Genomic DNA, 25,798 nt, shown 5'->3' with positions numbered 1-25,798 from the left:
TACCTGGGCCGTGGGCCACCAGGGGCTTGCCCCGGAGACAACGCCCACATGGAAGGAGGGATGGCCACCACAGGCGACAACTAACCATCATGTCCCCCTGCCACTCCTGTCCTGGGAGGGACTCGGACCACAGAGGAGACCGGGTCCGTGGTCTAAATTTGTCGGTTCTCATACAGGCCTGGGACTGGAGAGTGGACTTACCTTGCCCCCAACGAGCCGCTATCTCTGCAATCTGCCCGGCACAGGGCCCAGGTTGAAGATGCATACACCACCGCAAAGTACACGCACGGGCGCGGAATACAGGGACCCAGCAGAGAAACATCATAGACGTCCATCCCAGGGCTACAGTCAAGGCCTCCAGACTGGGCATCGGCTAGGTACAGGTGGACTGGCATGCCAGGCTCCTTACATTCTTTACCCACGTACATGCCATGAGAACTATACATTTGTTCACCCGTAGGTTTGCTTAGTAGCTAACTTCTCATCTTTATGTTTAACTCCTGAATCTACCTAATCTATGTGCACTAGGCAGACATACTCTTGAATATTATACCATCATGTGGAAACCTGTTAGTCTTTTTAATACAGTTAAGCATGTTTGTTTTACCCTCCTCCACACACAGAGGCATCACACCTTACATCAGAGTACACACTTTAGGCTAGCCCCACTGAAGCATTATGTTTATTACAGCACTGTCATACAAATGCCTATCAAGTGAAGTCTATACTATATTAGTAGTATCAAGCTTGCATATATTTCCACTCATATGCCTCCTAGCTAGACAAGTATTATAATACATTTTAAAAATGTGCTTGATCCCTCTGTTGCTCCTAATGTTATGCATACGCTTGAGGATTGCTGTTGGGGCACCCCGAGCTTGTCTGTATTGATGCTATGCACAACAAAAATACAAAATACAAAAAAAAAACAAAAAAACATTAACAAATGTAAACCTCTTTAGTTTAGAAAAACTTTGCCTCAGAGGTGATATGATAACATTATACATATATATCCGAGGCCAACACAAACCATTGTGTGGAACTCTATTCACAGACAGGACTATACACAGGACACGAGGTCATGCGTTTAGACTGGAAGAAAGAAGATTTAGTCTAAGGCAAAGGAAGGCTTTTTTTTTTTTACTGTAAGAACAATAAGGATGTGGAATTCTCTGCCTGAAGAAGTGGTTTTATCAGCGTCCATACAGAAGTTTAAACAGCAACTAGATGCATACTTGCAAAAACAGAATATTCAATTATATAATCTTTCAACTGTAGGGTAATACCTTCTTGATCCAAGGATAAATCTGACTGAATGATTCTGGGGTCAACAGGGAATTTTTTTCCCTAGTTTGTTGCAAAATTGGAAATGCTTCAAATTAGTTTTTTTTGCCTTCTTTTGGATCAACAGCAAAAAACAAACGTGAGGAAGGCTGAACTTGATGGACAAATGTCTCTTTTCAGCCTATGTAACATTTGCAGTGACTTTGTGGATTACATCTCCGCTGATGCTTTCCAGTATAATGGCTGCAAGAGCATTATAGGAGATGTAGTCCACAGCATCTGGAGTGCCAAAGGTTGCCTACCATTGTCCTAGATAAATGATCAAGACATGCATGTTTATCCCCACATTAAGTTCCAAAATTGACTGCAATTATACAAATTAAAGTTCTACCTTACTGAACAGCCTCTGTAAACTTTCCCAAGACCTATGCACTTTAGGACTTATTATAGAGCATAGATAAAAGTATGCCGGGAAGCAACGCTTTCAAATAAAGTCATCAGTTCCAGATCCCAGTGGAGCAATATGGGAATAAAAGAGGACAAGAATCCAAATATAGTGTAGTATTTAGGGTGTAGTGATATTAGAATAAAATAATATGCACTTAAAATTTTCTGGAGCTTCAGATCAGCTCCAGATATATGCGTCTGGACGGCGCAATCCCCATTTGAAGATATGCTGAAAGTCAAAAGCATATCCTCACATAGGGATTGTACCATCCAGGCTCATATATCTGGAACTGATCTCAAACTCCAGAAAATTGTAAGTGCATATTATTTTATTCTAATATCACTACACCCTATATACTACACCATATTTGAATTCTTGTCCTCTTTTTTCCCCATATTGCTCCACTGGGATCTGGAACTGAGGACTTTATTTGACAGCACTGCTTCCCGGCATTATTTTATGTATCAGGAGTCTCACTCCTCTTACATTATTATAGAGTATAATAGGTTAGGAGTATATGTGGTAAATTTCTATGTGGACCCCTCCTCTAAATGCTGCAACCAAATATAGGGTAATAACAATACTTGCTTTACTATAATTTTGCCATGTTCGGAATAGATTCAAGAGGAGGGTAGTTCGATTTGTGATCCAGTTTTGCTCTAGGGCCCAGTTTGCTGCCCACTCCTGTGTATGGCAGCCTAAATATTAACCAGTGGCCCTTAATGTCTTAACTGCCTAATGAGTCAAGGGGCAGAGGTGTGGTAATAAGGACAGATGGGAGACAGAGAGGAGGTAGATTAGGGATCGGGATAAAGGATAAAAACAGCAGTGGGAATTGAGGAGACAGAGAGGCATAAACTGTATTCAAAGGGAGCGAAAATGCAATGTAGACGAGATAAAACAGATACCATCATAAAAGAAAAAAATGGTTAATCAACTAGGAGGACAGAAAAACAGACACAAGAAAGGTAAGAAGAGAGTTAAAAGAACTAGACTGGATAAAATTAGAAGTGAATTATGAGCAGGTGAAGTGACATTTGTAAAAGAGAAACTGCGTGAGAGAGAGAAGCTGGCAAAGAAAAACAGATTAACAAACTGAAATAAAGAAATAGTAGATCTTGGAGGTCAGGGGTAAATAGGTGGTGAAAAATGAGCCGGAATGTGGAATACTGGCAGAAGGAGAAGCTAGGGAAGAGATGAAAGAGAAAAAAAAGGGGGGATAGAAAATAATTTTAAATAGAGGTGGTACATGCAGTGGCGTCGCTAGGGGGGTGCCAGAGGGGGCCTTGGCCCCCCCCCTACATCATGCTGTGCCCCCCCCTTGTGTCCCACCAAATGCCAGCAACCTGCTGGCCATGTGTTAAAATTATATTCCCTCGGGCTGTAACAGCCTGTTACAGCCCGAGGGAATGCAGGGCAGAGCAGCTAGAACTGTGCAGGGGGCTGTCTGGGGCTGGAGGGAGCACTGACAGGCTCCCCGGCAAGGCCCCGCCCCCACACGAAGCCCCGCCTCCCGCACACAAGCCCCGCCCCCGCCGTTAAGCAGCAGCCCATGCTGCTGCTGGAAAGCATGGAAGATGGCTGCCTCCAGGGACAGGTAGGGGGGGGGGGGGGGTGTCTGCTAGTGAGGAAGTTTGTATGGACTCAGCCTCACTACCACCCTCCTCATCACCCTCCCTACCACCCTCAGCCAGCCTCACCACCCTCCTCCCCACCCTCAGCACCCCACACCACCCTCAGCCTCAGCACCCCCACCACCCTCAGCCTCCCCACCCTCCCCAATAACCTCAGCCTCCCCAATAACCTCAGCCTCCCCACCCTCCCCACCCTCCCCACCACCCCCACCACCCTCAGCACCCCACAACCCTCAGCCTCAGCACCCCACACCACCCTCAGCCTCCCCACCCTCCCCAATAACCTCAGCCTCCCCACCCTCCCCAATAGCCTCAGCCCCACCACCCTCCCCACCACCTTCAGCCTCAGCACCCCCCACCACCCTCCGTCTCAGCACCCCACACCACCCTCACCCTCCCCAATAACCTCAGCCTCCCCACCCTCCTCAATACCCTCAGCCTCACCACCCTCCCCACCACCCTCAGCCTCACCCCCTCAGCCTCAGCACCCCCCACCACCCTCAGCACCCCCCACCACCCTCAGCCTCAGCACCCCCCCACCACCCTCAGCCTCACCACCCCCACCACCCTCAGCATAACCCCCCTCACCATCACCCCCCCACCCCAACCACCTGCAGCATCACCCCCTCACCATCACCCCCCACCCCCCTCAGCCTCACTCCTCACCACCCTCAGCCTCACCCCCCACCCCCCTCAGCCTCACCCTCTCACCACCCTCACCATCAATCCCCCTCCACTCTCACATCACCCCCCCTCCACTCTCACATCACCCCCCCTCCACTCTCACATCACCCCCTCCTTCTCACATCACCTCCTTCCTTCTCACATCACCCCCGCTCACTCTCACCATCACCCCGCTCTCCCTCTCACCATCACCCCCCTTTCCCTCTCACCATCACCCCCTCACACCATCACCCGCCATACACACAACACACTTCAGTCTCAGACAAAAACGCAAACATGCTCACAGAGACATACATTCTCACACACAAGGATACTCTCTGTCAGACACACTCTCAGGCACATACACAGGTAAACTGTGCATCAATGTGTATATGTGACACATTTTTGTTAGTGGGGCCTCATGTTTGAGTTACGCCTAAGGCCTCATAAAGTCTAGAGCCGCCTCTGCTCAGCAGTCTGTGTCTGTGTGTGTGTATGGACTCAGCAGTCTGTGTCTCTGTGTGTGTATGGACTCAGCAGTCTGTGTGTGTATGGACTCAGCAGTCTGTGTGTGTATGGACTCAGCAGTCTGTGTGTGTATGGACTCAGCAGTCTGTGTGTGTATGGACTCAGCAGTTTGTGTGTGTATGGACTCAGCAGTCTGTGTGTGTATGGACTCAGCAGTCTGTGTGTGTATGGACTCAGCAGTCTGTGTGTGTATGGACTCAGCAGTCTGTGTCTGTGTGTGTGTATGGACTCAGCAGTCTGTGTCTGTGTGTGTGTATGGACTCAGCAGTCTGTGTGTGTATGGACTCAGCAGTCTGTGTCTCTGTGTGTGTATGGACTCAGCAGTCTGTGTGTGTATGGACTCAGCAGTCTGTGTGTGTATGGACTCAGCAGTCTGTGTGTGTATGGACTCAGCAGTCTGTGTGTGTATGGACTCAGCAGTCTGTGTGTGTATGGACTCAGCAGTCTGTGTGTGTATGGACTCAGCAGTCTGTGTGTGTATGGACTCAGCGGTCTGTGTGTGTATGGACTCAGCAGTCTGTGTGTGTATGGACTCAGCAGTCTGTGTGTCTGTGTGTGTGTATGGACTCAGCAGTCTGTGTGTGTATGGACTCAGCAGTCTGTGTGTCTGTGTGTATGGACTCAGCAGTCTGTGTGTGTGTATGGACTCAGCAGTCTGTGTGTGTGTATGGACTCAGCAGTCTGTGTCTCTGTGTGTGTATGGACTCAGCAGTCTGTGTGTGTATGGACTCAGCAGTCTGTGTGTGTATGGACTCAGCAGTCTGTGTGTGTATGGACTCAGCAGTCTGTGTGTGTATGGACTCAGCAGTTTGTGTGTGTATGGACTCAGCAGTCTGTGTGTGTATGGACTCAGCAGTCTGTGTGTGTATGGACTCAGCAGTCTGTGTCTGTGTGTGTGTATGGACTCAGCAGTCTGTGTCTGTGTGTGTGTATGGACTCAGCAGTCTGTGTGTGTATGGACTCAGCAGTCTGTGTCTCTGTGTGTGTATGGACTCAGCAGTCTGTGTGTGTATGGACTCAGCAGTCTGTGTGTGTATGGACTCAGCAGTCTGTGTGTGTATGGACTCAGCAGTCTGTGTGTGTATGGACTCAGCAGTCTGTGTGTGTATGGACTCAGCAGTCTGTGTGTGTATGGACTCAGCAGTCTGTGTGTGTATGGACTCAGCGGTCTGTGTGTGTATGGACTCAGCAGTCTGTGTGTGTATGGACTCAGCAGTCTGTGTGTCTGTGTGTGTGTATGGACTCAGCAGTCTGTGTGTGTATGGACTCAGCAGTCTGTGTGTCTGTGTGTATGGACTCAGCAGTCTGTGTGTGTGTATGGACTCAGCAGTCTGTGTGTGTGTATGGACTCAGCAGTCTGTGTGTGTGTATGGACTCAGCAGTATGTGTGTGTGTATGGACTCAGCAGTCTGTGTGCGTGTGTATGGACTCAGCAGTCTGTGTGCGTGTGTATGGACTCAGCAGTCTGTGTGTGTGTATGGACTCAGCAGTCTGTGTGTGTGTGTATCTAGGACTCAGCAGCAGTGGCGTCTCCAGGGTTCATACTTAGTGGGGCACATAAGGGGCCAGAGACAAAATAAGGGGGGCACATACATGCACACACAGAGGGCTCGTCAAATTCCAGGTGCCAGGTCGCCATGACGACTAGACATTTCACCCTGGCACCTTGCATTTGTCAGCCCTTTGCTAAGCCGCGCAGGAAACATTAGAGCCGTCCGCCGCAGGGAGCATGGAGATGGTGCGAGAGGGAGCAGTAACCTTCCTGAAGTTCCTCTCTGCTCCTTGTGCGCTGTTTAGTAACATGACGTCACTCCACCCCCAGCATCACTTCAGAGAGCGCGCAGAGGAGCAGAGAGAAACTGCAGGCAGACTGGGAGTAGACACACTGGACGCCAGGGAAAAATCCACTCATCTCTCCCAAAGGCTGGGTGGATTTAAAGCGGCACTGTCATGCCGAATTCCGTTTTGTTTTTTTAACCCCCCTCCCGCCTCAACTACATCCAATCGACCCCCTAGTCATCCCCAAATGCCCCTATGCCCCCCACATTACCTATTTTTTATTCTTTATTTTCTGCCCCGATCTATATTCAGGGCGCCGCCATCTTTGTGTGGGTAGGTGAAGTCCCTGTGGGACACGTCATCTGCCCACACTAGATAGCCCTGAGATTCCCGCACATGCCCAGTGAAACATCTGGACATGCGAACGGGAATTTCACCTATTCATTCATCAGACAGACGAATGAATGAATAGAAAAAATCAGACGAACAAACTAACACTGTGTATCAGTGTTCGTTTGTTTGTTCGGTTTATTACAAGGAGGGAGCTACCGGCGTGCAGCTCCCTCCTTGCAATATGTAAAGACAGAAGCGGCAGGGAGCAGTGCTCCCCACCACTTCATAAGCCCCCCAGGTCCCCTCCTCACTCTATGGGGGTCAATATGACCCCCATAATAGCACAAGGGAGATTAAAATCTCCCCAATGTCCCTACTCGCTATATCGCGAGTAGGGGCATGTCCACTAAACAGTGAGCAGCCTGTGGCTGCTCACTGTAAAAAAAAAAAAAAAAAGGGTAATAAGGGGGGGACGGGGGACCTACTGTCCTCCCCCGCCGGCCCCCACCCCTGGACGGCGGGTGGGGGCCATAATGGGAATGAGGGGGGACCTACTGTCCTCCCCTCAGGCCCCCACCCCTGGGCGGCGGGTGGGGGCCATAATAGTAATAAGGGGGGGGGGGGGACCTACTGTCCTCCCCCCCCTGGCCCCCACCCCTGGGCGGCGGGTGGGGGCCATCATAGTAATAAGGGGGGGGGGACCATAATAGTAATAAGGGGGGGGGGACCTACTGTCCTCCACCCCCCGGCCCCCACCCCTGGGCGGCGGGTGGGGGCCATAATAGTAATAAGGGGTGGGGGACCTACTGTCCTCCAGCCCCCGGACCCCACCCCTGGGCGGCGGGTGGGGGCCCTAATGGAAAAAAGGGGGGGGGGACCTACTGTCCTCCAGCCCCCGGACCCCACCCCTGGGCGGCGGGTGGGGGCCATAACGATAATGGGGGGGGGACCTACTGTCCTCCCCCCGCCCCCACCCCTGGGCGGCGGGTGGGGGCACTAAGTAAATTCCCCCCCCCCCCATCAAGGTGACTAGGGGTGCCCAAGCCCCTAGTCACCCACCCCCCACCCAAATAAAAAATGCCCCTACCTACCCCCCTCACCCTAAAAAATAGTGAGGGGGGAATAAAATAGCTAACCTGTAAAGTAAAATTAAACTTACCATTCGACGTCTTCTTTTTTCTAAAATCTTCATTTTTCAGCCCCAAAAAAGGCCAAATAAAAAACCATCATAGCCGTCGAACTAAAAATAAAATAAAAAACCCGAGCGCAAAAAAAAAACCTGACGAAAAAGAAAAAACCCGAGCGCACAAAAAAATTTGTTCGTTTGTTTGTTCGGTTGTTCTTTGGAACTTTCCCACGCTTGTAAAATGACACAGAGCACTGTGATTGGATGGCTTGAAATCCATCCAATCACAGTGCTCTGTGTCATTTTACAAGCGTGGGAAAGTTCTTTGGAACTTTCCCACGCTTGTAAAATGACACAGAGCACTGTGATTGGATGGCTTGAAATCCATCCAATCACAGTGCTGTCATTTTACAAGTGTGGGAAAATTCCAAAGAACTTTCCCACGCTTGTAAAATGACACAGAGCACTGTGATTGGATGGATTTCAAGCCATCCAATCACAGTGCTCTGTGTCATTTTACAAGCGTGGGAAAATTCCAAAGAACTTTCCCACGCTTGTAAAATGACACAGAGCACTGTGATTGGATGGATTTCAAGCCATCCAATCACAGTGCTCTGTGACATTTTACAAGCGTGGGAAAATTCCAAAGAACTTTCCCACGCTTGTAAAATGACAAAGAGCACTCTGATTGGCTTAAACCCACCAATCAGAGTGTTCTTAGGCTAATTGCAGGGCGGGGCAAGGCTTTATAAGCCTTGCCCCGCCCTGCGGAGCTCAGTCTGCGCGGAGCCCTCCATGGGTGAAGATGGATTATTTTTTTGTGCGCTCGGGTTTTTTCTTTTTCGTCAGGTTTTTTTTTTTGCGCTCGGGTTTTTTATTTTATTTTTAGTTCGACGGCTATGATGGTTTTTTATTTGGCCTTTTTTGGGGCTGAAAAATGAAGATTTTAGAAAAAAGAAGACGTCGAATGGTAAGTTTAATTTTACTTTACAGGTTAGCAATTTTATTCCCCCCTCACTATTTTTTAGGGTGAGGGGGGTAGGTAGGGGCATTTTTTATTTGGGTGGGGGGTGGGTGACTAGGGGCGTGGGCACCCCTAGCCACCTTGATGGGGGGGGGGGGGGGGGGAATTTACTTAGTGCCCCCACCCGCCGCCCAGGGGTGGGGGCGGGGGGGGGCAGTAGGTCTCCCCCCCCCCTTATTACTATGATGGCCCCCACCCGCCGCCCAGGGGTGGGGGCCGGGGGGGAGGACAGTAGGTCCCCCCCCTCTTATTACCATTATGGTCCCCACCCGCCGGCCAGGGGTGGGGGCCGGGGGGGGGGAGGACAGTAGGTCCCCCCCCTCTTATTACCATTATGGCCCCCACCCGCCGCCCAGGGGTGGGGGCCGGGGGGGAGGACAGTAGGTCCCCCCCCCCCTTATTACTATTATGGCCCCCACCCGCCGGCCAGGGGTGGGGGCCGGGGGGGAGGACAGTAGGTCGTCCCCCCCTACTACTATTATGGCCCCCACCCGCCGCCCAGGGGTGGGGGCCTGGGGGGGGAGGACAGTAGGTCCCCCCCCCCTATTACTATTATGGCCCCCACCCGCCGGCCAGGGGTGGGGGCCGGGGGGGAGGACAGTAGGTCCCCCCCCCCCTACTACTATTATGGCCCCCACCCGCCGCCCAGGGGTGGGGGCCGGGGGGGGGAGGACAGTAGGTCCCCCCCCCTCTTATTACCATTATGGCCCCCACCCGCCGTCCAGGGGTGGGGGCCGGGGGGGAGGACAGTAGGTCCCCCCCCCCTTTATTACTATTATGGCCCCCACCCGCCGGCCAGGGGTGGGGGCCGGGGGGGAGGACAGTAGGTCCCCCCCCCTACTACTATTATGGCCCCCACCCGCCGCCCAGGGGTGGGGGCCGGGGGGGAGGACAGTAGCCCGCTGGGCTGAAGGGGTTAGAAACACTTACCTTTCTCCAGCGCCGGGCTCCCTCGGCGCTGGGAACTCTCCTCCTTCTGCCCATGTCAGCGCCAAATGCGCATGCGGGGCAAGACCCGCGTGCACATTCAAACCGCCCATAGGAAAGCATTTCTCAATTTTCACAGTGAGAAGTGCGGAAGTGCCTCTAGCGACTGTCTGTAAGACAGCCACTAGAGGCTGGATTAACCCTAGTGTAAACATAGCAGTTTCTCTGAAACTGCTATGTTTACAGCTGCAGGGTTAACACTGGAGTGGCCTGGCACTCAGACCACTTCATTGAGATGAAGTGGTGAAGTTGTCTGGGTGCCTATAGTGGTCCTTTAATTAATATATATATATATATGAGATATGGTGTGTAATGGGGTAAAGCATGTATGTATGTATGTATGCATGTGTTTGTGGGGATAAAGGTATGTAGGTGAAGAGATGATGTGTGAGGTGTGCACTGTGTGTGTATGCAAAGGTGTACTCTGTGTTGGTGGGAGTGTACTGTATGTGGGGGGGGGTCACTGTCTGAGAGGGTGTACTGTGTTTGGGGGGGTAGAGAGTGGGACAGTGAACAGCTTTACAATTTTTACTTTAATAGTTGTTAAAAAAACAACTTACCTTGCAGGGAGGGGTGTCACAATCAGATCCATGGTGGTTGAGAAGTCTGCCTGTCCCTGGGGGGGGGGGGGGGGGGTCACGAGATGAGAGTTCTGTCTCATGGAGCTCAAGCACTTACAGAGAATGACCCATACACATACACAGACATACCCATACACACACACTCTGCCCCCCACACACAGACTCTTCCCTTACACAGACAAACCCATACATACACAGACTGACGCCCCACACCCATACACAGACGGACCCATACACTCACAGACTGACCCATACATACACAGACTGACCCCCCCTACACACAGACTGACCCATACATACACAGACTGATCCATACACACACAGACTGATCCATACACACGGACTGATCCATACATACACAGACTGACCCCCCTACACACAGACTGGCCTATACACACACAGACTGACCCCCCCTACACACAGACTGACCCATACATACACAGACTGATCCATACACACACAGACTGACCCATACATACACAAACTGATCCATACATACACAGACTGACCCCCCTACACACAGACTGACCCATACACACAGAGACTGATCCATACATACACAGACTGATCCATACACACACAGACTGATCATCCATACACACACAGACTGATCATCCATACACACACAGACTGATCCATACACACACATACTGATCCATACATACACAGACTGATCTATACACACACAGACTGATCATCCATACACACACAGACTGACCCCCCTACACACAGACTGATCCATACACACGGACTGATCCATACATACACAGACTGACCCCCCTACACACAGACTCTTCCCTTACACAGACAAACCCATACATACACAGACTGACGCCCCACACCCATACACAGACGGACCCATACACTCACAGACTGACCCATACATACACAGACTGACCCCCCCTACACACAGACTGACCCATACATACACAGACTGATCCATACACACACAGACTGATCCATACACACGGACTGATCCATACATACACAGACTGACCCCCCTACACACAGACTGGCCTATACACACACAGACTGACCCCCCCTACACACAGACTGACCCATACATACACAGACTGATCCATACACACACAGACTGACCCATACATACACAAACTGATCCATACATACACAGACTGACCCCCCTACACACAGACTGACCCATACACACAGAGACTGATCCATACATACACAGACTGATCCATACACACACAGACTGATCATCCATACACACACAGACTGATCATCCATACACACACAGACTGATCCATACACACACATACTGATCCATACATACACAGACTGATCTATACACACACAGACTGATCATCCATACACACACAGACTGACCCCCCTACACACAGACTGATCCATACACACGGACTGATCCATACATACACAGACTGACCCCCCTACACACAGACTGACCTATACACACACAGACTGACCCCCCTACACACAGACTGACCCATACATACACAGACTGATCCATACACACACAGACTGACCCATACATACACAAACTGATCCATACATACACAGACTGACCCATACACACAGAGACTGACCCATACACACAGAGACTGACCCATACACACAGAGACTGACCCATACACACAGAGACTGATCCATACATACACAGACTGATCCATACACACACAGACTGATCCATACACACACAGACTGATCCATACACACACAGACTGATCATCCATACACACACAGACTGATCATCCATACACACACAGACTGATCCATACACACACAGACTGATCCATACACACACAGACTGATCCATACATACACAGACTGATCTATACACACACAGACTGATCATCCATACACACACAGACTGACCCCCCTACACACAGACTGATCCATACACACGGACTGATCCATACATACACAGACTGACCCCCCTACACACAGACTGACCTATACACACACAGACTGACCCCCCTACACACAGACTGACCCATACATACACAGACTGACCCATACATACACAGACTGACCCATACATACACAGACTGATCCATACACACACAGACTGACCCATACATACACAAACTGATCCATACATACACAGACTGACCCATACACACAGAGACTGACCCATACACACAGAGACTGACCCATACACACAGAGACTGATCCATACATACACAGACTGATCCATACACACACAGACTGATCCATACACACACAGACTGATCCATACACACACAGACTGATCATCCATACACACACAGACTGATCATCCATACACACACAGACTGATCCATACACACACAGACTGATCCATACATACACAGACTGATCTATACACACACAGACTGATCATCCATACACACACAGACTGACCCCCCTACACACAGACTGATCCATACACACGGACTGATCCATACATATACAGACTGACCCCCCTACACACAGACTGACCTATACACACACAGACTGACCCCCCTACACACAGACTGACCCATACATACACAGACTGACCCATACATACACAGACTGACCCATACATACACAGACTGATCCATACACACACAGACTGACCCATACATACACAAACTGATCCATACATACACAGACTGACCCATACACACAGAGACTGACCCATACACACAGAGACTGACCCATACACACAGAGACTGATCCATACATACACAGACTGATCCATACACACACAGACTGATCCATACACACACAGACTGATCCATACACACACAGACTGATCCATACACACACAGACTGATCATCCATACACACACAGACTGATCTATACACACACAGACTGATCCATACACACACACAGACTGATCCATACACACACAGACTGATCCATACACACACAGACTGATCCATACATACACAGACTGATCCATACACACACAGACTGATCATCCATACACACACAGACTGATCATCCATACACACAGACTGATCCATACACACAGACTGATCCATACACATTCAGCAACGTCTGTGTGCATTCAGCAACGTCTGTGTGCATTCAGCAACGTCTGTGTGCATTCAGCAACGTCTGTGTGTGTGTATTTAGAAGTTTCTCGGTGTTCGTATTTGTGTACTGTGTGTATGTACTCAGCAGTCTATCAATAATTACAATTTTTATTCCTGTGAGTTGTTGTGTAGGAAGGGCCCCAGTGCACTGCTTTGCCCGGGGGCCCTTAACACTGTTAAGATGGTACTGCTTGTGTGTGTCAGTGAGCTTCTATTTATTGAGCATGTGTGTGTCCCTGAACTTCTTTGTAGTGAGCCTTGTGTTTATACAAGTGAGTTTGTCTGTAGTAAGCCTGTGTGCGAGTCAGAGAGTTTTTTGTCTGTCAGTATATTGACCTGTAGGAATGGCATACAATTTTTTTCCAGGGCTGCTTTCCAGTTTGGCTCTGCCAGCGAGTGCGCTTTACCGCTGAATCATCTGTGTGAGCTGCCGCACACTTTAGCCCTGTTACACGCATCTGGGAGCTGCTGTTGACAGGTACTTGTAGTCTAGAGATTGGGACATGGGGTATATGCTCAGCTATCTGTATAATACTATAGTGCTGTTCTCTGTATAATACAGGTCTGTGTCTGTATAATATCCTGGGACAATCAGTGTTCCCTGTATAGTGCTGCTCTCTGTCTTGGGATATTATACACAAACAGATCTGTATTTACAGAGAGCAGCACTATACAGGGAGCACTGACTGTCCCAGGATATTATACACACAGCCATGTATTATACAGAGAGCAACACTATACAGGGAGCACTGACTGTCCCAGGATATTATACACACAGCCATGTATTATACAGAGAGCAACACTATACAGGGAGCACTGACTGTCCCAGGATATTATACACACAGCCATGTATTATACAGAGAGCAACACTATACAGGGAGCACTGACTGTCCCAGGATATTATACACACAGCCATGTATTATACAGAGAGCAGCACTGTACAGGGAGCGCTGAATGTCCCAATTTCTCAAATGTTGGCAACTATGGCACTATATCAAGGGAAATGTTTTTTTTTTTTAATAATCCCTGGTGGAAAATAATGAATCCTCCACCAGGGATTATAAAAAAAACACACAAAAAAAAACACATTGTGTCGGGGGCGGGGCTTAACATGCGGCAGGGGCGGGGTCAAACTGCGGCGAGGGCGGGGTTAAATGTGCCCCCCTACTTTTGTCCCTGGCCCACCATGTGCCCCCCCTAAAAATGAATCCTAGAGACGCCACTGGGTACATGAGATGGGAATTAAAGCGGATCTTTAATAGCAAGGCTCCTTTAACCACCCAAACTATTATAACATAATTTATCATTATCAAATATCACATTTTGTAACCTTGCATGGAATATTCCTATACAATATACCTCCTTAAAGCTTTGAAAGCAAACTAATTCAAATAACACAGAACACTGTGGTGCCAGGAACTGTACTGTCAGGCTGTACCTATATCTTGTGTATGCTTTGTTTCCAGTCTCATCAGTAATTTTTTCAGCATATTTTGGAATAATATTAACTATAGAATTTATCATGTTTTTGCACCTCGTTATCTTACATGGGCATTGTTATCTTCAATTATTCTATCATTAGGTAATGGTAAGAATGTAGGGAAATCTCTAAAGAATTTGCATGTATCTAGATTGTAGGTTTCCACAGGAACATTTTGACAGAAAACGTTGGGTGCGTTAAAAATGCCTCCAAATGACTGATGAGCTGTGAATTTGATCTCCAGTTTACATATTACTGTGGAATGACTCTTTTAGATATAATCAGGAGGATTGGCGGAGAATCTCACTTTAGACTTTCTAACTGTTCCCTGCACCAGAACTATTCAACTACAAATTACTGTGCCAAGATTGTTTTAGGGTCCCTAGTGGTTTTAACTCTATAACTGTCCATAAGAATTAGGCCACCACTATAACATTTCGGGCAATCCTGGCAAGTCATCTGTCATGAAGAGGTTAAAAAGTCAAGTTTTTCTCGGGTTTAATGGAACTATGTTTGGACATCATCCTCTATTTACCACAATGCAGAGACCTCCTCCTCCCTCATATCATGCCAACGCATTAACTATGCCCCTCGCTCTCTGTTTTCTTGCTATCATAACATATATGTCAGGATTTTTTTTACATTATGCCAGCATGGAAAGTCTTCCTTATTTAGTTTTGTCATCGAATGAGTAGGACATTATATTTTGGAATATGATATTTAAATATCAGATTGTTGTGAAGTCATTGGTATTTAAGGGTTAAAGCCATAAAATATCAGCACTTACATCAATTGATGCCTGTTTTTGAGCGAGCCTCTTGCTCTCTTCTCTCTGTGAGGATGCTCTCTCAGTCTGGCCTTTGTTGAATCCTGCTGATACACCAGCATCTGGGTCCCCTGCATCCAACTCTTTCTCCAGTTGTTCCATCTCCTCAGGAGACAAGGTGGACAAAAGGTTATCAATGTCCGGGTCTTCGCTCACCTGGCGTCTATACTTTGCCACCCGAGACATCTTGGATATATTAAGCAACGAAGAGAGCAGTGAATTGCTGTATGTAGAAATGTATAGCGAGTGACTGTAATAAGATACAAAATAGCAGAAAGAAAAAAAAAAATGTATTTTTCCAAGACAGGATTTAGCAGATTCTGGCACTGTACGGATTTTATCTAGAAAAATAAATTATCCAAAAACTTCAGAAGAAAAAGTGGGAAAAAAACTTTACAAACAGAAAATTAGCTTAACGATGAAAGTGTGCGGATTCCTTTCAGCACTGGAAGTTGCAACACAGACAAATATCCAAAAATAAAACAAAATGTTCTTTAAACAAGTGATATTTACAGATGTACGCAGAAACTTCAACAAAAGGATTTTGTGGTTTTTACAATCACCAAGCTATGAATTTGTCCACCCCCTTTTTCTCTCAGAGGGAGGAACACCCTGCACTCCCTCCCAAAGACTGGGGGCATTCCAGTGAATCTTTTGCTCATGCCCAAATTTAGATAGAGAAATCATAGCTTTTTATGGAAATCAGTGGGCAAATCAGAAAAACAGAGGATGTAACCAAGTCAAGGGAATAAAATGCGGCTCTAAATATTGATGCACGCAGATGTAAACAACTGGACTGAAGAGGGACACCTGCATTAAAGCAGGCAGTGTAGCACATACAAGTAAAACCGAAATCATGAAAGAACAGCATGTCATTATTAAAACAACAATTTTTTATTAAAATTGAAAAACAAGCACATTTCATAAATTCTGTCCACAAACAATGGTCAAAAGAAAGAACCAGAAACAGTGCTAAAAACAGAAAGCCTCTCCTGGGATATGGGCGGCAAATAGGGGGTATGTAGTTTGATTAATTTAATCCTTAACCCATTGTGTGCCAGAAAGGGTGGCAATGTATAGCTCTGCAATGTGCTAACCTCCCTTTGGCAATCCATGGGTTAAGGAAGCTTAGATAATTTCCATAGTCATGATTAACCAAATGACAGGGAATTTACTGAGGGAAGAACTCTGTAATACCTCTACACCCCCTCCTGCCTCCCAGGGGGCCTAATTCCATAATGGGTAAAAGAGTAGAGATCATGTTTGCCTGTTACTAGTGAAGCCAGAAGCTGCACCCACGGTTCATAAAATTAATTCTATTTTACTTCACTTTACTAGCAACATGGAAAGAGCATAGGTGGGGGGAGATAGTGTTTCCCTATGCTGCTTGATGTGCCTGAGCAGGCCAGACCCACTATATTTTCTTCCCACTGTGTTTTAGTTCCCATCAAAAGCAGAATCTCAGCTATTAACTCAGTAAGTGCCAGTTAGAGTTAGAACTAGACTTGCTGGTGCATGGGACTGTGGACCATCTTGTAAGAAGATTAATCAGAAGAAGCCCTTCGGTGGGTCCCCGCTCAGATCTCAAGCTGGTTTTAGCTCATCTTGTGCCATTACAGAGAGAACATCTCTGAACCATATCAGACTGGTCCAATCTATATGGGCAGTCCAGATCCAAAATGGCAGCAAGCTCCTTCTGCAGGAGAGACACAGCAACCGCAGACAATCGTTTCAGCCTTGTTAGTCATCATCAGTGAGGCATAGCTGATATCTCTCTAGGCACCGTGAGCATTCTTTAATGATACATAATATAATAAAAACAACTTCTTAATTCAATATGTTTATTTTGATAAAACTGAAACATTTGGAGAATGGCCTTGAACATTTATTATGGATTTCACAATTTCAATTTAAACATCATCATCCTTAATAATAATAACAATAAAACCATAACTTTTAACCAAAACCAAAATAAACCATTAACCATTTCCAGGCTCTGGCCCCTAAAGCCAGGAGCAATAAATATATATTAAAACCAAATAAACCAATCCACCCTCCTGTGATACCCAGGAGGGTGACTTACATCGCATAATAAGGTCACAACAAATTTCATAACTAAAGGGAATGTGCTGCCTCTGCAAAGCCTACCCAACATTTACTCACCGGTCTCTGCACCATCAAACCCTATGAGAGTGCTCCTCATTTGTCCCCCTGCCTGACATTAGATGCGCACGCGCTGTGTGGCGGGCACTCGGACCATTCAGGAAAAGCATCAGCAGCGGTTATATGAGGCAGGCTTAGCTGCCTGTCAGCTGGTGGGCCTGCTTCTTTTTCCAGCTGACCTACTTTTTAAACAGGACCACCCCTTGTCCAGGTGATTTACCAATTGTGGACATCGCTTGTGACGTGACTCGTGTCACTAGCGACGCCCCCTGTCCGGAATTGTGGAAGAAGCATGTTGGGAGGGATGCAGTAATGTGTCTTTGAAGTACACTAAATTAGTTAAGAAATCAGTCTGAGTAAATGATATACATTCTTCTTGTTCTGTATGGCATGCTAGCTGCATAAATTGTTATCAGTAAGTCACCTGATATTGCTCAGAACATCCTCACTCACACCCAAAAAAAATTTCAGTTTAAAATGTTGGATGGCAATGGGAGCACGGAAAGCTTTGGGGATGGAAGTTTTACATTAGTATGTCACTGACAGGATTATTCACTAAAGTGAGAATTGACAGGAATTCAAAGTGAATTTCAACATTCAGGCCAAAATGGCTGATTTAGAAAAAATATCCACATTAGTTCTGTGTTCAGATTGACCTTTTTAGCCTTATATTTGAATTTTACTTGCAATTCTCACTTTAATGAATTACCGTGAGGCCGGGTTATTGCTGTGAATTCAGTTTAAAACTAGTTGTAGATTTAAGGGATTACTCCAACCTCCTTGAAACATTGCACATACAGAGAGAACTGCACTTTTATGCTAGGCCTAGTTGCACCCCGGCCACACGTAACTTAGGGCTGCGTAAAGTGTCCCCCTGGACAAATTGGGAAGGGGGAGCGTGACTGCTGCCCAGGATAGTGGGATGGAATAATGGGAGCAACAATGTTGCAAAGGTGGAAGGACTTATAATGGGGGAGCAGGGGAGGAGACTTACCAGTCAGAAGGAGATTGTCATACACCCTGACTGAATTTTTCCTGACTGAAATTTTCTCCCTGAATGACATTTCTCCTTGGCTGTTGTGGAGTACCTGGGCCAGCAAAACCAACAAAATAAATATATCAATATACCGATTGAGAGCCCCTGTGGAGTTAAGGACAAGGCTTCAATATGGCCACCCCATCTCTGGAGGAACTGGTAAAAATGATGGCAGCTTACCAGGAGTTGCATGGATCCTTGGACCAGGTGCTGTCTTATGTTCAGCAGGCTGCAGGAGGACGGCTAGATCGGCGCGAGGGAGCTGAGACATCGCTGAGCGGACGGAGGGCCAGGAGATCGAGGCCTCCGTCGTGTCTGTCCCCGAGTCCTGTGCGGCGGAGCGGAGGTAGGAGTGCCCAGCGGTCCGAAGTCGGGAGCGGTGATGCCGGGCGCTTACCAGCGCGAAGAGCGGCCAGGCGGAGGAGGGCCTGACAGGTGATGGCTGAGTCCGGGTCCCAGGATGGCGGTAACCCGGCCGGAAGGTCGCGCAGCCCGCGCGCTTCTCTTCCGGCACGGGCAGGTGAGACGTCATCACGCACGCAATCCTGCGTGCGTGCAACGCCGGACATCAGGACGCACAGCACGCCGCGGCGCTCGAGCGCGCGGACAGCTCAGGCTGGTGCCAGAAGAACCAATACGGTGCAGGAGAACCACGAGATGGGCCGAAAAGGACCGCTGATGAGGTATTCAGCCTGCACTCCGTATCTGAGGAGGAGAGTGCAGTGTTCCCCAGCGGGTCCGGTTTGCCTCCAGCAGCATCAGCACGTGAGTATTGCGCTAGCGCTTGGGATGTGCTGGCTGAGGATGAGAGGGGGGTAGTGGCGCAGGGCAGGGTTCCCAGGGGCAAGGTGATTTAGGTTATTGAGGTCAGTGTTAGAGAGGTTGTCTGGATGTCACCAAGGCATTCTGCATTTCCCGCATTGTAAAAGGGTGGAAAAAGCGCCGCCTCCCCGAAAAAAACGGCGACCTATCTCGGGGGCCATGCTACTGCAGCTGTTGGAAGTTCTTCCAGAGGTGTGTAGCTCTACTTACGAGGTACTTTTATTTTGAGTGGCATTCTCACTGTGTTTCTTGGGGCGCTGCGGATCGGAGAGCTGGTGGCCTCTAGGGCGAGTTCAGTGGCAGCGTTGAGGCTTTCCGACGTCTCAGTGGCACCGGAGGGCGTGATACTGATGATTCGGCGGTCCAAGACAGCTCAAGAGGGTACGGGAGCGCGGGTACGTATCGGCTTTACCGGGGGTGTGTTTTGTCCGGGGACCTAGTTGCAGGCATATCTAGGCACCAGGGGTGGAGCCGATGGCTCGCTGCTGGTCCATCGGAATGGGTCATCACTGAGCCGTTTTCAATTTGCTAGCATACTGCAGAGGTGCATTAGCAGGTCGGGGGGGGGGGGCCCAGGCTATATTCCACTCATTCATTTCGAATTGGGGTGGCAACGCAGGCCAGCGAAATGGGTCTCCCGGCGGAGGCACTCATGCGCCTGGGGCGCTGGGAATCGGGGCAGTTCCAGCTTTACGTGCGTCCTCATTTGCTGTGAAGGTATGTCTCTGGATAAGTGCACGGTTAACTTTTGTTCTTTGTTTCGTAGGCCACGTTCCTCAATATGTGTGGATCATGGGGCATTTATATATGTACTGGGCTGCTAGGAGGGCGGAAGAAAGAGCACATGGCCGTAATTTGGGGTCTCCATTCCAGGAAGTTAGGGTACGTTGGCAGGGATTGAGGGGGTTACGTTGGGATCAAGTGTACAGGGAGTGTGAGCAGCTGAGTCGCTGCATCTCTGGGCCAGTGACGTTAATACTGCATGCGGGCGGCAATGATGTTGGCCAACGGAGGTCGGTGGATCTTATTTACGCCATGCGTCATGATATAGTGCGCTGTTTTGCGCTCTTTCGTGACTTGACACTGATCTGGTCGGAGATAGTGCCCCGCCCAGTGAGGAAGGAAGGAGACTATGGGAAGGCGCTTGAACGCTGTAGGCGAAAGATTAATGTGGCTATTTCGCGCTTTGTGCGTAGTCTGGGCGGAATAGTAGTACGGCACTTTGAGTTGGAAGGGGATAATTCGAACGTGATGCGTAAGGATGGGGTCCACTTGACCCTGATTGGGCTGGACATATTTAATGTGGGGTTGCAATCGGGCATTGAATTGGCGCTGTCTGCGGGGGGGCGCGAAGCCGGCGCAGATCAGGCTGCGGCAGGACGGCTTCGCGGTGGCGACAGTCGGTGCAAGGATGATGGCTAGTGACGGCTGTGTTGGGCTCTTGGAGAATAAGGATGGAGAATTGTCTGTTGGGTCCTCACCAAACAGCTGACAGGAATTAAGAATTAAGAGTTTTACTGTTTAATAAAGCTGTGGCCGTTGCCCTTATCCACTTTAAAAGGTGTCCAGTGTATTATTGGGGCAACGGTGGGATAGTATATATGGGTCAGCAGTCATGCTAATTCTGTGCATAAATAGCACCTGTTGTGTGCGTGCAGTGCTGTTGCTGTTTTTAAATGGGATTTTTTTTTTATCTAGATGGCTTCTACTTACACATCAGGGCACACATAGTAAAGAATTACAGAGACAAAAAAGGGTTAACAAGTCAGTTATGTGAAATGCTCAGGAGAGAAACCAGGTACATATTGCATATTACAAGGGATTGTATAAAAGCTAGAACCCGAGCTTCATAAATTGAGACCGGTTTATCGATTCTAGACCATTATAAAGGGGAGTCTTTGAGACAAAATTGGTGAGACTTGTACCTGCCTGTTCTTATGATTTCTTTTGCCATTTAGATTTTTCAGTGTAATAAATAGTTACATTTATTTCATCGAGAGTGACGGTTCATCTTTTTTCCACCTCACGAAATACTTATCTTAGGTGCACCGCCCCATTGTAGGGGACACTTTACTGCCCCATGATATTACAGATGCATTCATTCATGCTCGCTCAGGCATCAACACAGAAAAGCCCTACAAGCGTATGTACCCTCAGCCATGTGTGTAGATGTCAATTCCAATGCCATGCCCAGCGTGCCAAGAGCAGCATTTTAAGAGTTTAAATAAAAAATATTAATCGCACAACCATTTGGAAACTATTTGGAAAAAATCACACACATGACATTTCCTATTTAAACCCAATCCAGGCGTGCTAATAGCCTTTCTTTTTAGTGTTCATAAATTGTTGGCTCTGTATAAAAATCGCATTTTGTTCAATTACAAAAGCAATTTTTATACAGGGCCAACACATTCAATAAGTAAAACAAGACAATCAATTCCAACAATGACAGTTTCAGGAGAGGAATCAGGGTGCAGGAAGGGAAAGCTGTTCACAGTTTAGTTGATATGCTTTCCTGAAGAAGTAAGTTTCCAAATATTTTTTGGAACGGTGCAGCCCTAGAGAAGTATTAACGGTGAGCATCAGAGGTAGGAGTATGAGCAGAGGTTAGACGTAGTTCTTCAGCAGGGCGTAGGGCTCTAGACAGGACATATTTGTGTATTAGTGAGGATACACAAAAAAAAAAAATCAGAGCACACATAGTAAAGAAGTACAGAGACAAAATAGGCTTAACAAGTCAGTTATGTGAAATGTTTAGGAGAGAAACCAGGTACATACTGTATATATTGTATAAAAGCAAGAACTCGAGCTTCATAAATTGAGAATATATTATCTATTCTAGAACATTATAAAGGGGAGTATTTGAGACTAAATTGGTGAGATTTGTGCCTGCCTGTTGAGGATAAGTAGGTTGAAGCAGCATTTTGTGGAGATTTGTAAGCAAGTACCAGGATCTTTAATTGAGCCCTATATATTATGGGTGAAGAGACTGACAGAGAGGGGAGGCGTGGGAGGTGCGGGCGGACAGGAAGATGAGCCTCGCTGCCGCATTCAATATAGACTGTAGCGGGGCAAGTTGGGAACACGTAAGACCACTGAGAAGTGGATTACAGTAGTCAAGGCGAGAGAAGACAGCAGCATGGACAAGCATCTTAGCTGTATCAGGTTTTAAATAGGGGCAGATTAAGTGTCAGGATTTGGTGAGTGATTGGACATGAGAGGTGAAGGAGAGGTCAAAGAGAAAACCTGCAAGGTAGAGCTGATGGTAGCGCCATTGACTTGGACGGTAACAGACAGAGGGTAACACTTGAGGTAGGGAAGACCAGAAGTTTTGTTTTAGACAGTTTAAGGAAAAGAGCAGCCATCCAGTTGGAAATTGCAGAGAGGCAGTCAGAGATACGAGTCAAGAGGAGTGGTGAGAAATCAGGGGAGGACAGCTAAATTTGCGTGTCATCCGCATAGACATGATACTGGAAACTGATGAGTTTACCAAGGGAGGCAGTATAGATTAAGAACAATAGGGGACCAAGGACAGACCCTTAGGGAACACCAACAGAGAGGGATTGGGGATAAGAGGCAGAGCCAGAGAAAGAAACACTGAAAGAGCCCTGGGAGAGGTAGGAAGAGCACTAGGAGAGAGCTGTATCTCGTAGGCCGAACAAGCTGTTGATGATCAATAGTGTCAAAAGCAGCAGAAAGGTCAAGGAGAATTAGGATAGAGTAGTGGGCACAGGATTTTGCAGTTATAAGATCATTGGATACTTTGGTCACAGCCATTTCAACAGAGTGACGAGCAAGGAATCCAGATTGAACCGAGTCAAGCATAGAGTTGAACTTGAGGAAATCTCGCATACACAACTGTCTCGAGGATCTTGGAGGAAAACGGCAATAGTGAGATAGGGTGGTAGTTGGACAGGGAAGTAGGGTCAAGGTTGGGCTTTTTCAGAATCGGGGTTACTGTTGCATGTTTGAAGGGCAGAGGAAATATGCCAGAGGAGAGGGAGAGATTGAAAATTTTAGTGAGAGGCTGTCAGGGCTTACCTGGGTTGGGAGTCAGGCAGAGATATATGCTCACCCTTGCAAGAAAACACAGGCCGAGGTGGTCAGGTGAGAATTCTCCTGGCCTGTGTGTCGGTGCACGTGGGCTGTGCAGGGTAAACTCCAAGTTGCGGTACAGGAACGGATGAAGCAGGAGAATAGTCGTGGGAAGCCAAAGGTCAGAGGATGTCAGAAGTCAGAATAAACGAAATAACAAGCCGGAGTCAAGAGATACACTGAAGAACAGGAGACAGCAAACTGATAACCAGAGTCAAGGAACTGACACTGCCTTCTGGAAGATGCAGTGTTTTATACCTGGCTAACGAGACTATCCACCACAGATGGACCAGGAGTGATTCCAATTCATGTCCAGCCCCCAGTGCTGGATACTAATGAGCATAGGACAGCTGAGGGAGTGTAGTTGGGGGCGTGGGGGGGTAATTGGTAGGGGATGGAGAGAGATGAGATATCTCTTCCCTGATTATAGAAATCTTCTAAGTAAAGTGAGTTGCAAAGTTTGTGGTGGTCAAGTTGGTAGGAGGTGGAGGCAAAACAGGGTGGAGAAGAGAGTTAAAGGCACGAAATAGGCGTTTGGGTTCACGGGAGAATGTAGTTATGAGTGTATTGAAGTAGTTTACTTTTGAAGAGGAAAAAGCCATACCATAGAAGCGCAGCTTCTTTATACAGCAGCGTTCAGCAGTTCTGAAACATTTTTGGAGGTATTGGGTCAGCTTGGTGTGCCAGGGTTGTATTTGGGGGTGCTTGGTGCATTTAAGTGTAGGAGGTCCCACGATGTCTAGTTGAGAGGAGAGAGTGGAGTTGTAGAGAGAGGTTGTAGTGTTATGGCAGGTGAGGTCTGAGAGGGGTGAAAAGAGACTTTGGAGGTTGATGGAGATTTGCTGTAGGTCAAGACAATGGAGGTTATTTATTTGTAATTTTTTGTGTGTGTTTGAGCTTAAAGGGCACTCTAAGTACAAAACGAACAACATCTCAATATGTGGTTTTGGTGCATATATACTGTCCCCCAATATTTCCATTTGTCCAAAAACCCACAGTAACTAGAGCTACTCTCTCCTTAAGACCTTCTAATTTTAGAAGACCTACACAGCTTGATGACACTGGACGCTGTTAATGCAAGCAAACAGTCTGGAGCTGGGTTATAGGTAAGCACTGCTTTTTTTTTTTTAACTTTCTTTTTTTATATAAAAATGAAGGCCCCAGTAATCTAAAAGAAGAAACAAAAAGAAACCTCAAAATAAATATATTTAGTTTTATGGTAGGTGTGCTTCTTTCATGCATTATAAAAGAGGGGTGTCTTGAAATTCCAGCAAAATTAGGAAAATACTATAGGAAAGTTGGGCATATTTGACACTAGCATCAGTAATATGAGATTCCTATCTGGAAGTAAAAACCTTCTGTAGGAAAACAAAGGTTATTAACTTATTCTGCAGTGGAAGTTACAGCAAGTTCTGATATAAAGCCATATAAAAAATGTTTGCAATATGGTTTTCCCCAGAAAAGAATGACAAAGCACTTTAATTATGAATGAGCTCATTTGTCAATAGATGGTCTCGTGTCTAAATGTACTGTTTCTTTAAGTAAAGAGGGGATGGAGAGAGAGAGAGAGAGAGAGAAGAGAGTGGAGAATCCTGATTAATTAACAAACCCATATTTGGTAAAGAAAAAAATCTTGTGTTTAGTGACTGCTTGGCTCTGGAACAATCCCAAGCCCTTTGAGTTATTAGTATTACTGCACATTCCAGGAATCTCAGAGCAAGGCTCACCATCTGATGCAAAATGCAGTTCAGTTCTCTGACATGGGTTGCTAAAGGATATAAGCCAGAATTACAATTATGTTTTCTGAATATCCATGTAAAACCATCTGCTGTTGAAAGAGAGAAGGTATATTCTAACATACAGTAGTTCATACTTCAATAAAGGCACAGTAAATCCCTATTTGCTAATGTTAAAAAGACATTGTAACCACCATAATAGCCACTACAGCTCAGTGTATTAGGGAAC

At 47.3% G+C, this 25,798-nt stretch overlaps 1 protein-coding gene across 1 annotated transcript in view; it reads right to left on the bottom strand.

Moving 5' to 3' along the window:
• Positions 1-16,281, bottom strand: part of LMOD1 (leiomodin 1) — a 28,746-nt gene extending 12,465 nt beyond the window's left edge. Inside the window, exon 1 of the mRNA XM_063444389.1 lies at positions 15,679-16,281. Within this exon, the coding sequence (XP_063300459.1) occupies positions 15,679-15,903 (225 nt within the window). The 5' untranslated portion in view covers positions 15,904-16,281. The remainder of the gene's footprint in view (positions 1-15,678) is intronic.
• Positions 16,282-25,798: the final 9,517 nt, after the last annotated feature.

This window comes from Pelobates fuscus, chromosome 1 (assembly GCF_036172605.1).
Source record: "Pelobates fuscus isolate aPelFus1 chromosome 1, aPelFus1.pri, whole genome shotgun sequence".
Classification (NCBI taxonomy): Eukaryota; Metazoa; Chordata; class Amphibia; order Anura; family Pelobatidae; genus Pelobates; species Pelobates fuscus.
This window is presented reverse-complemented; position numbering and strand designations above follow the sequence as displayed.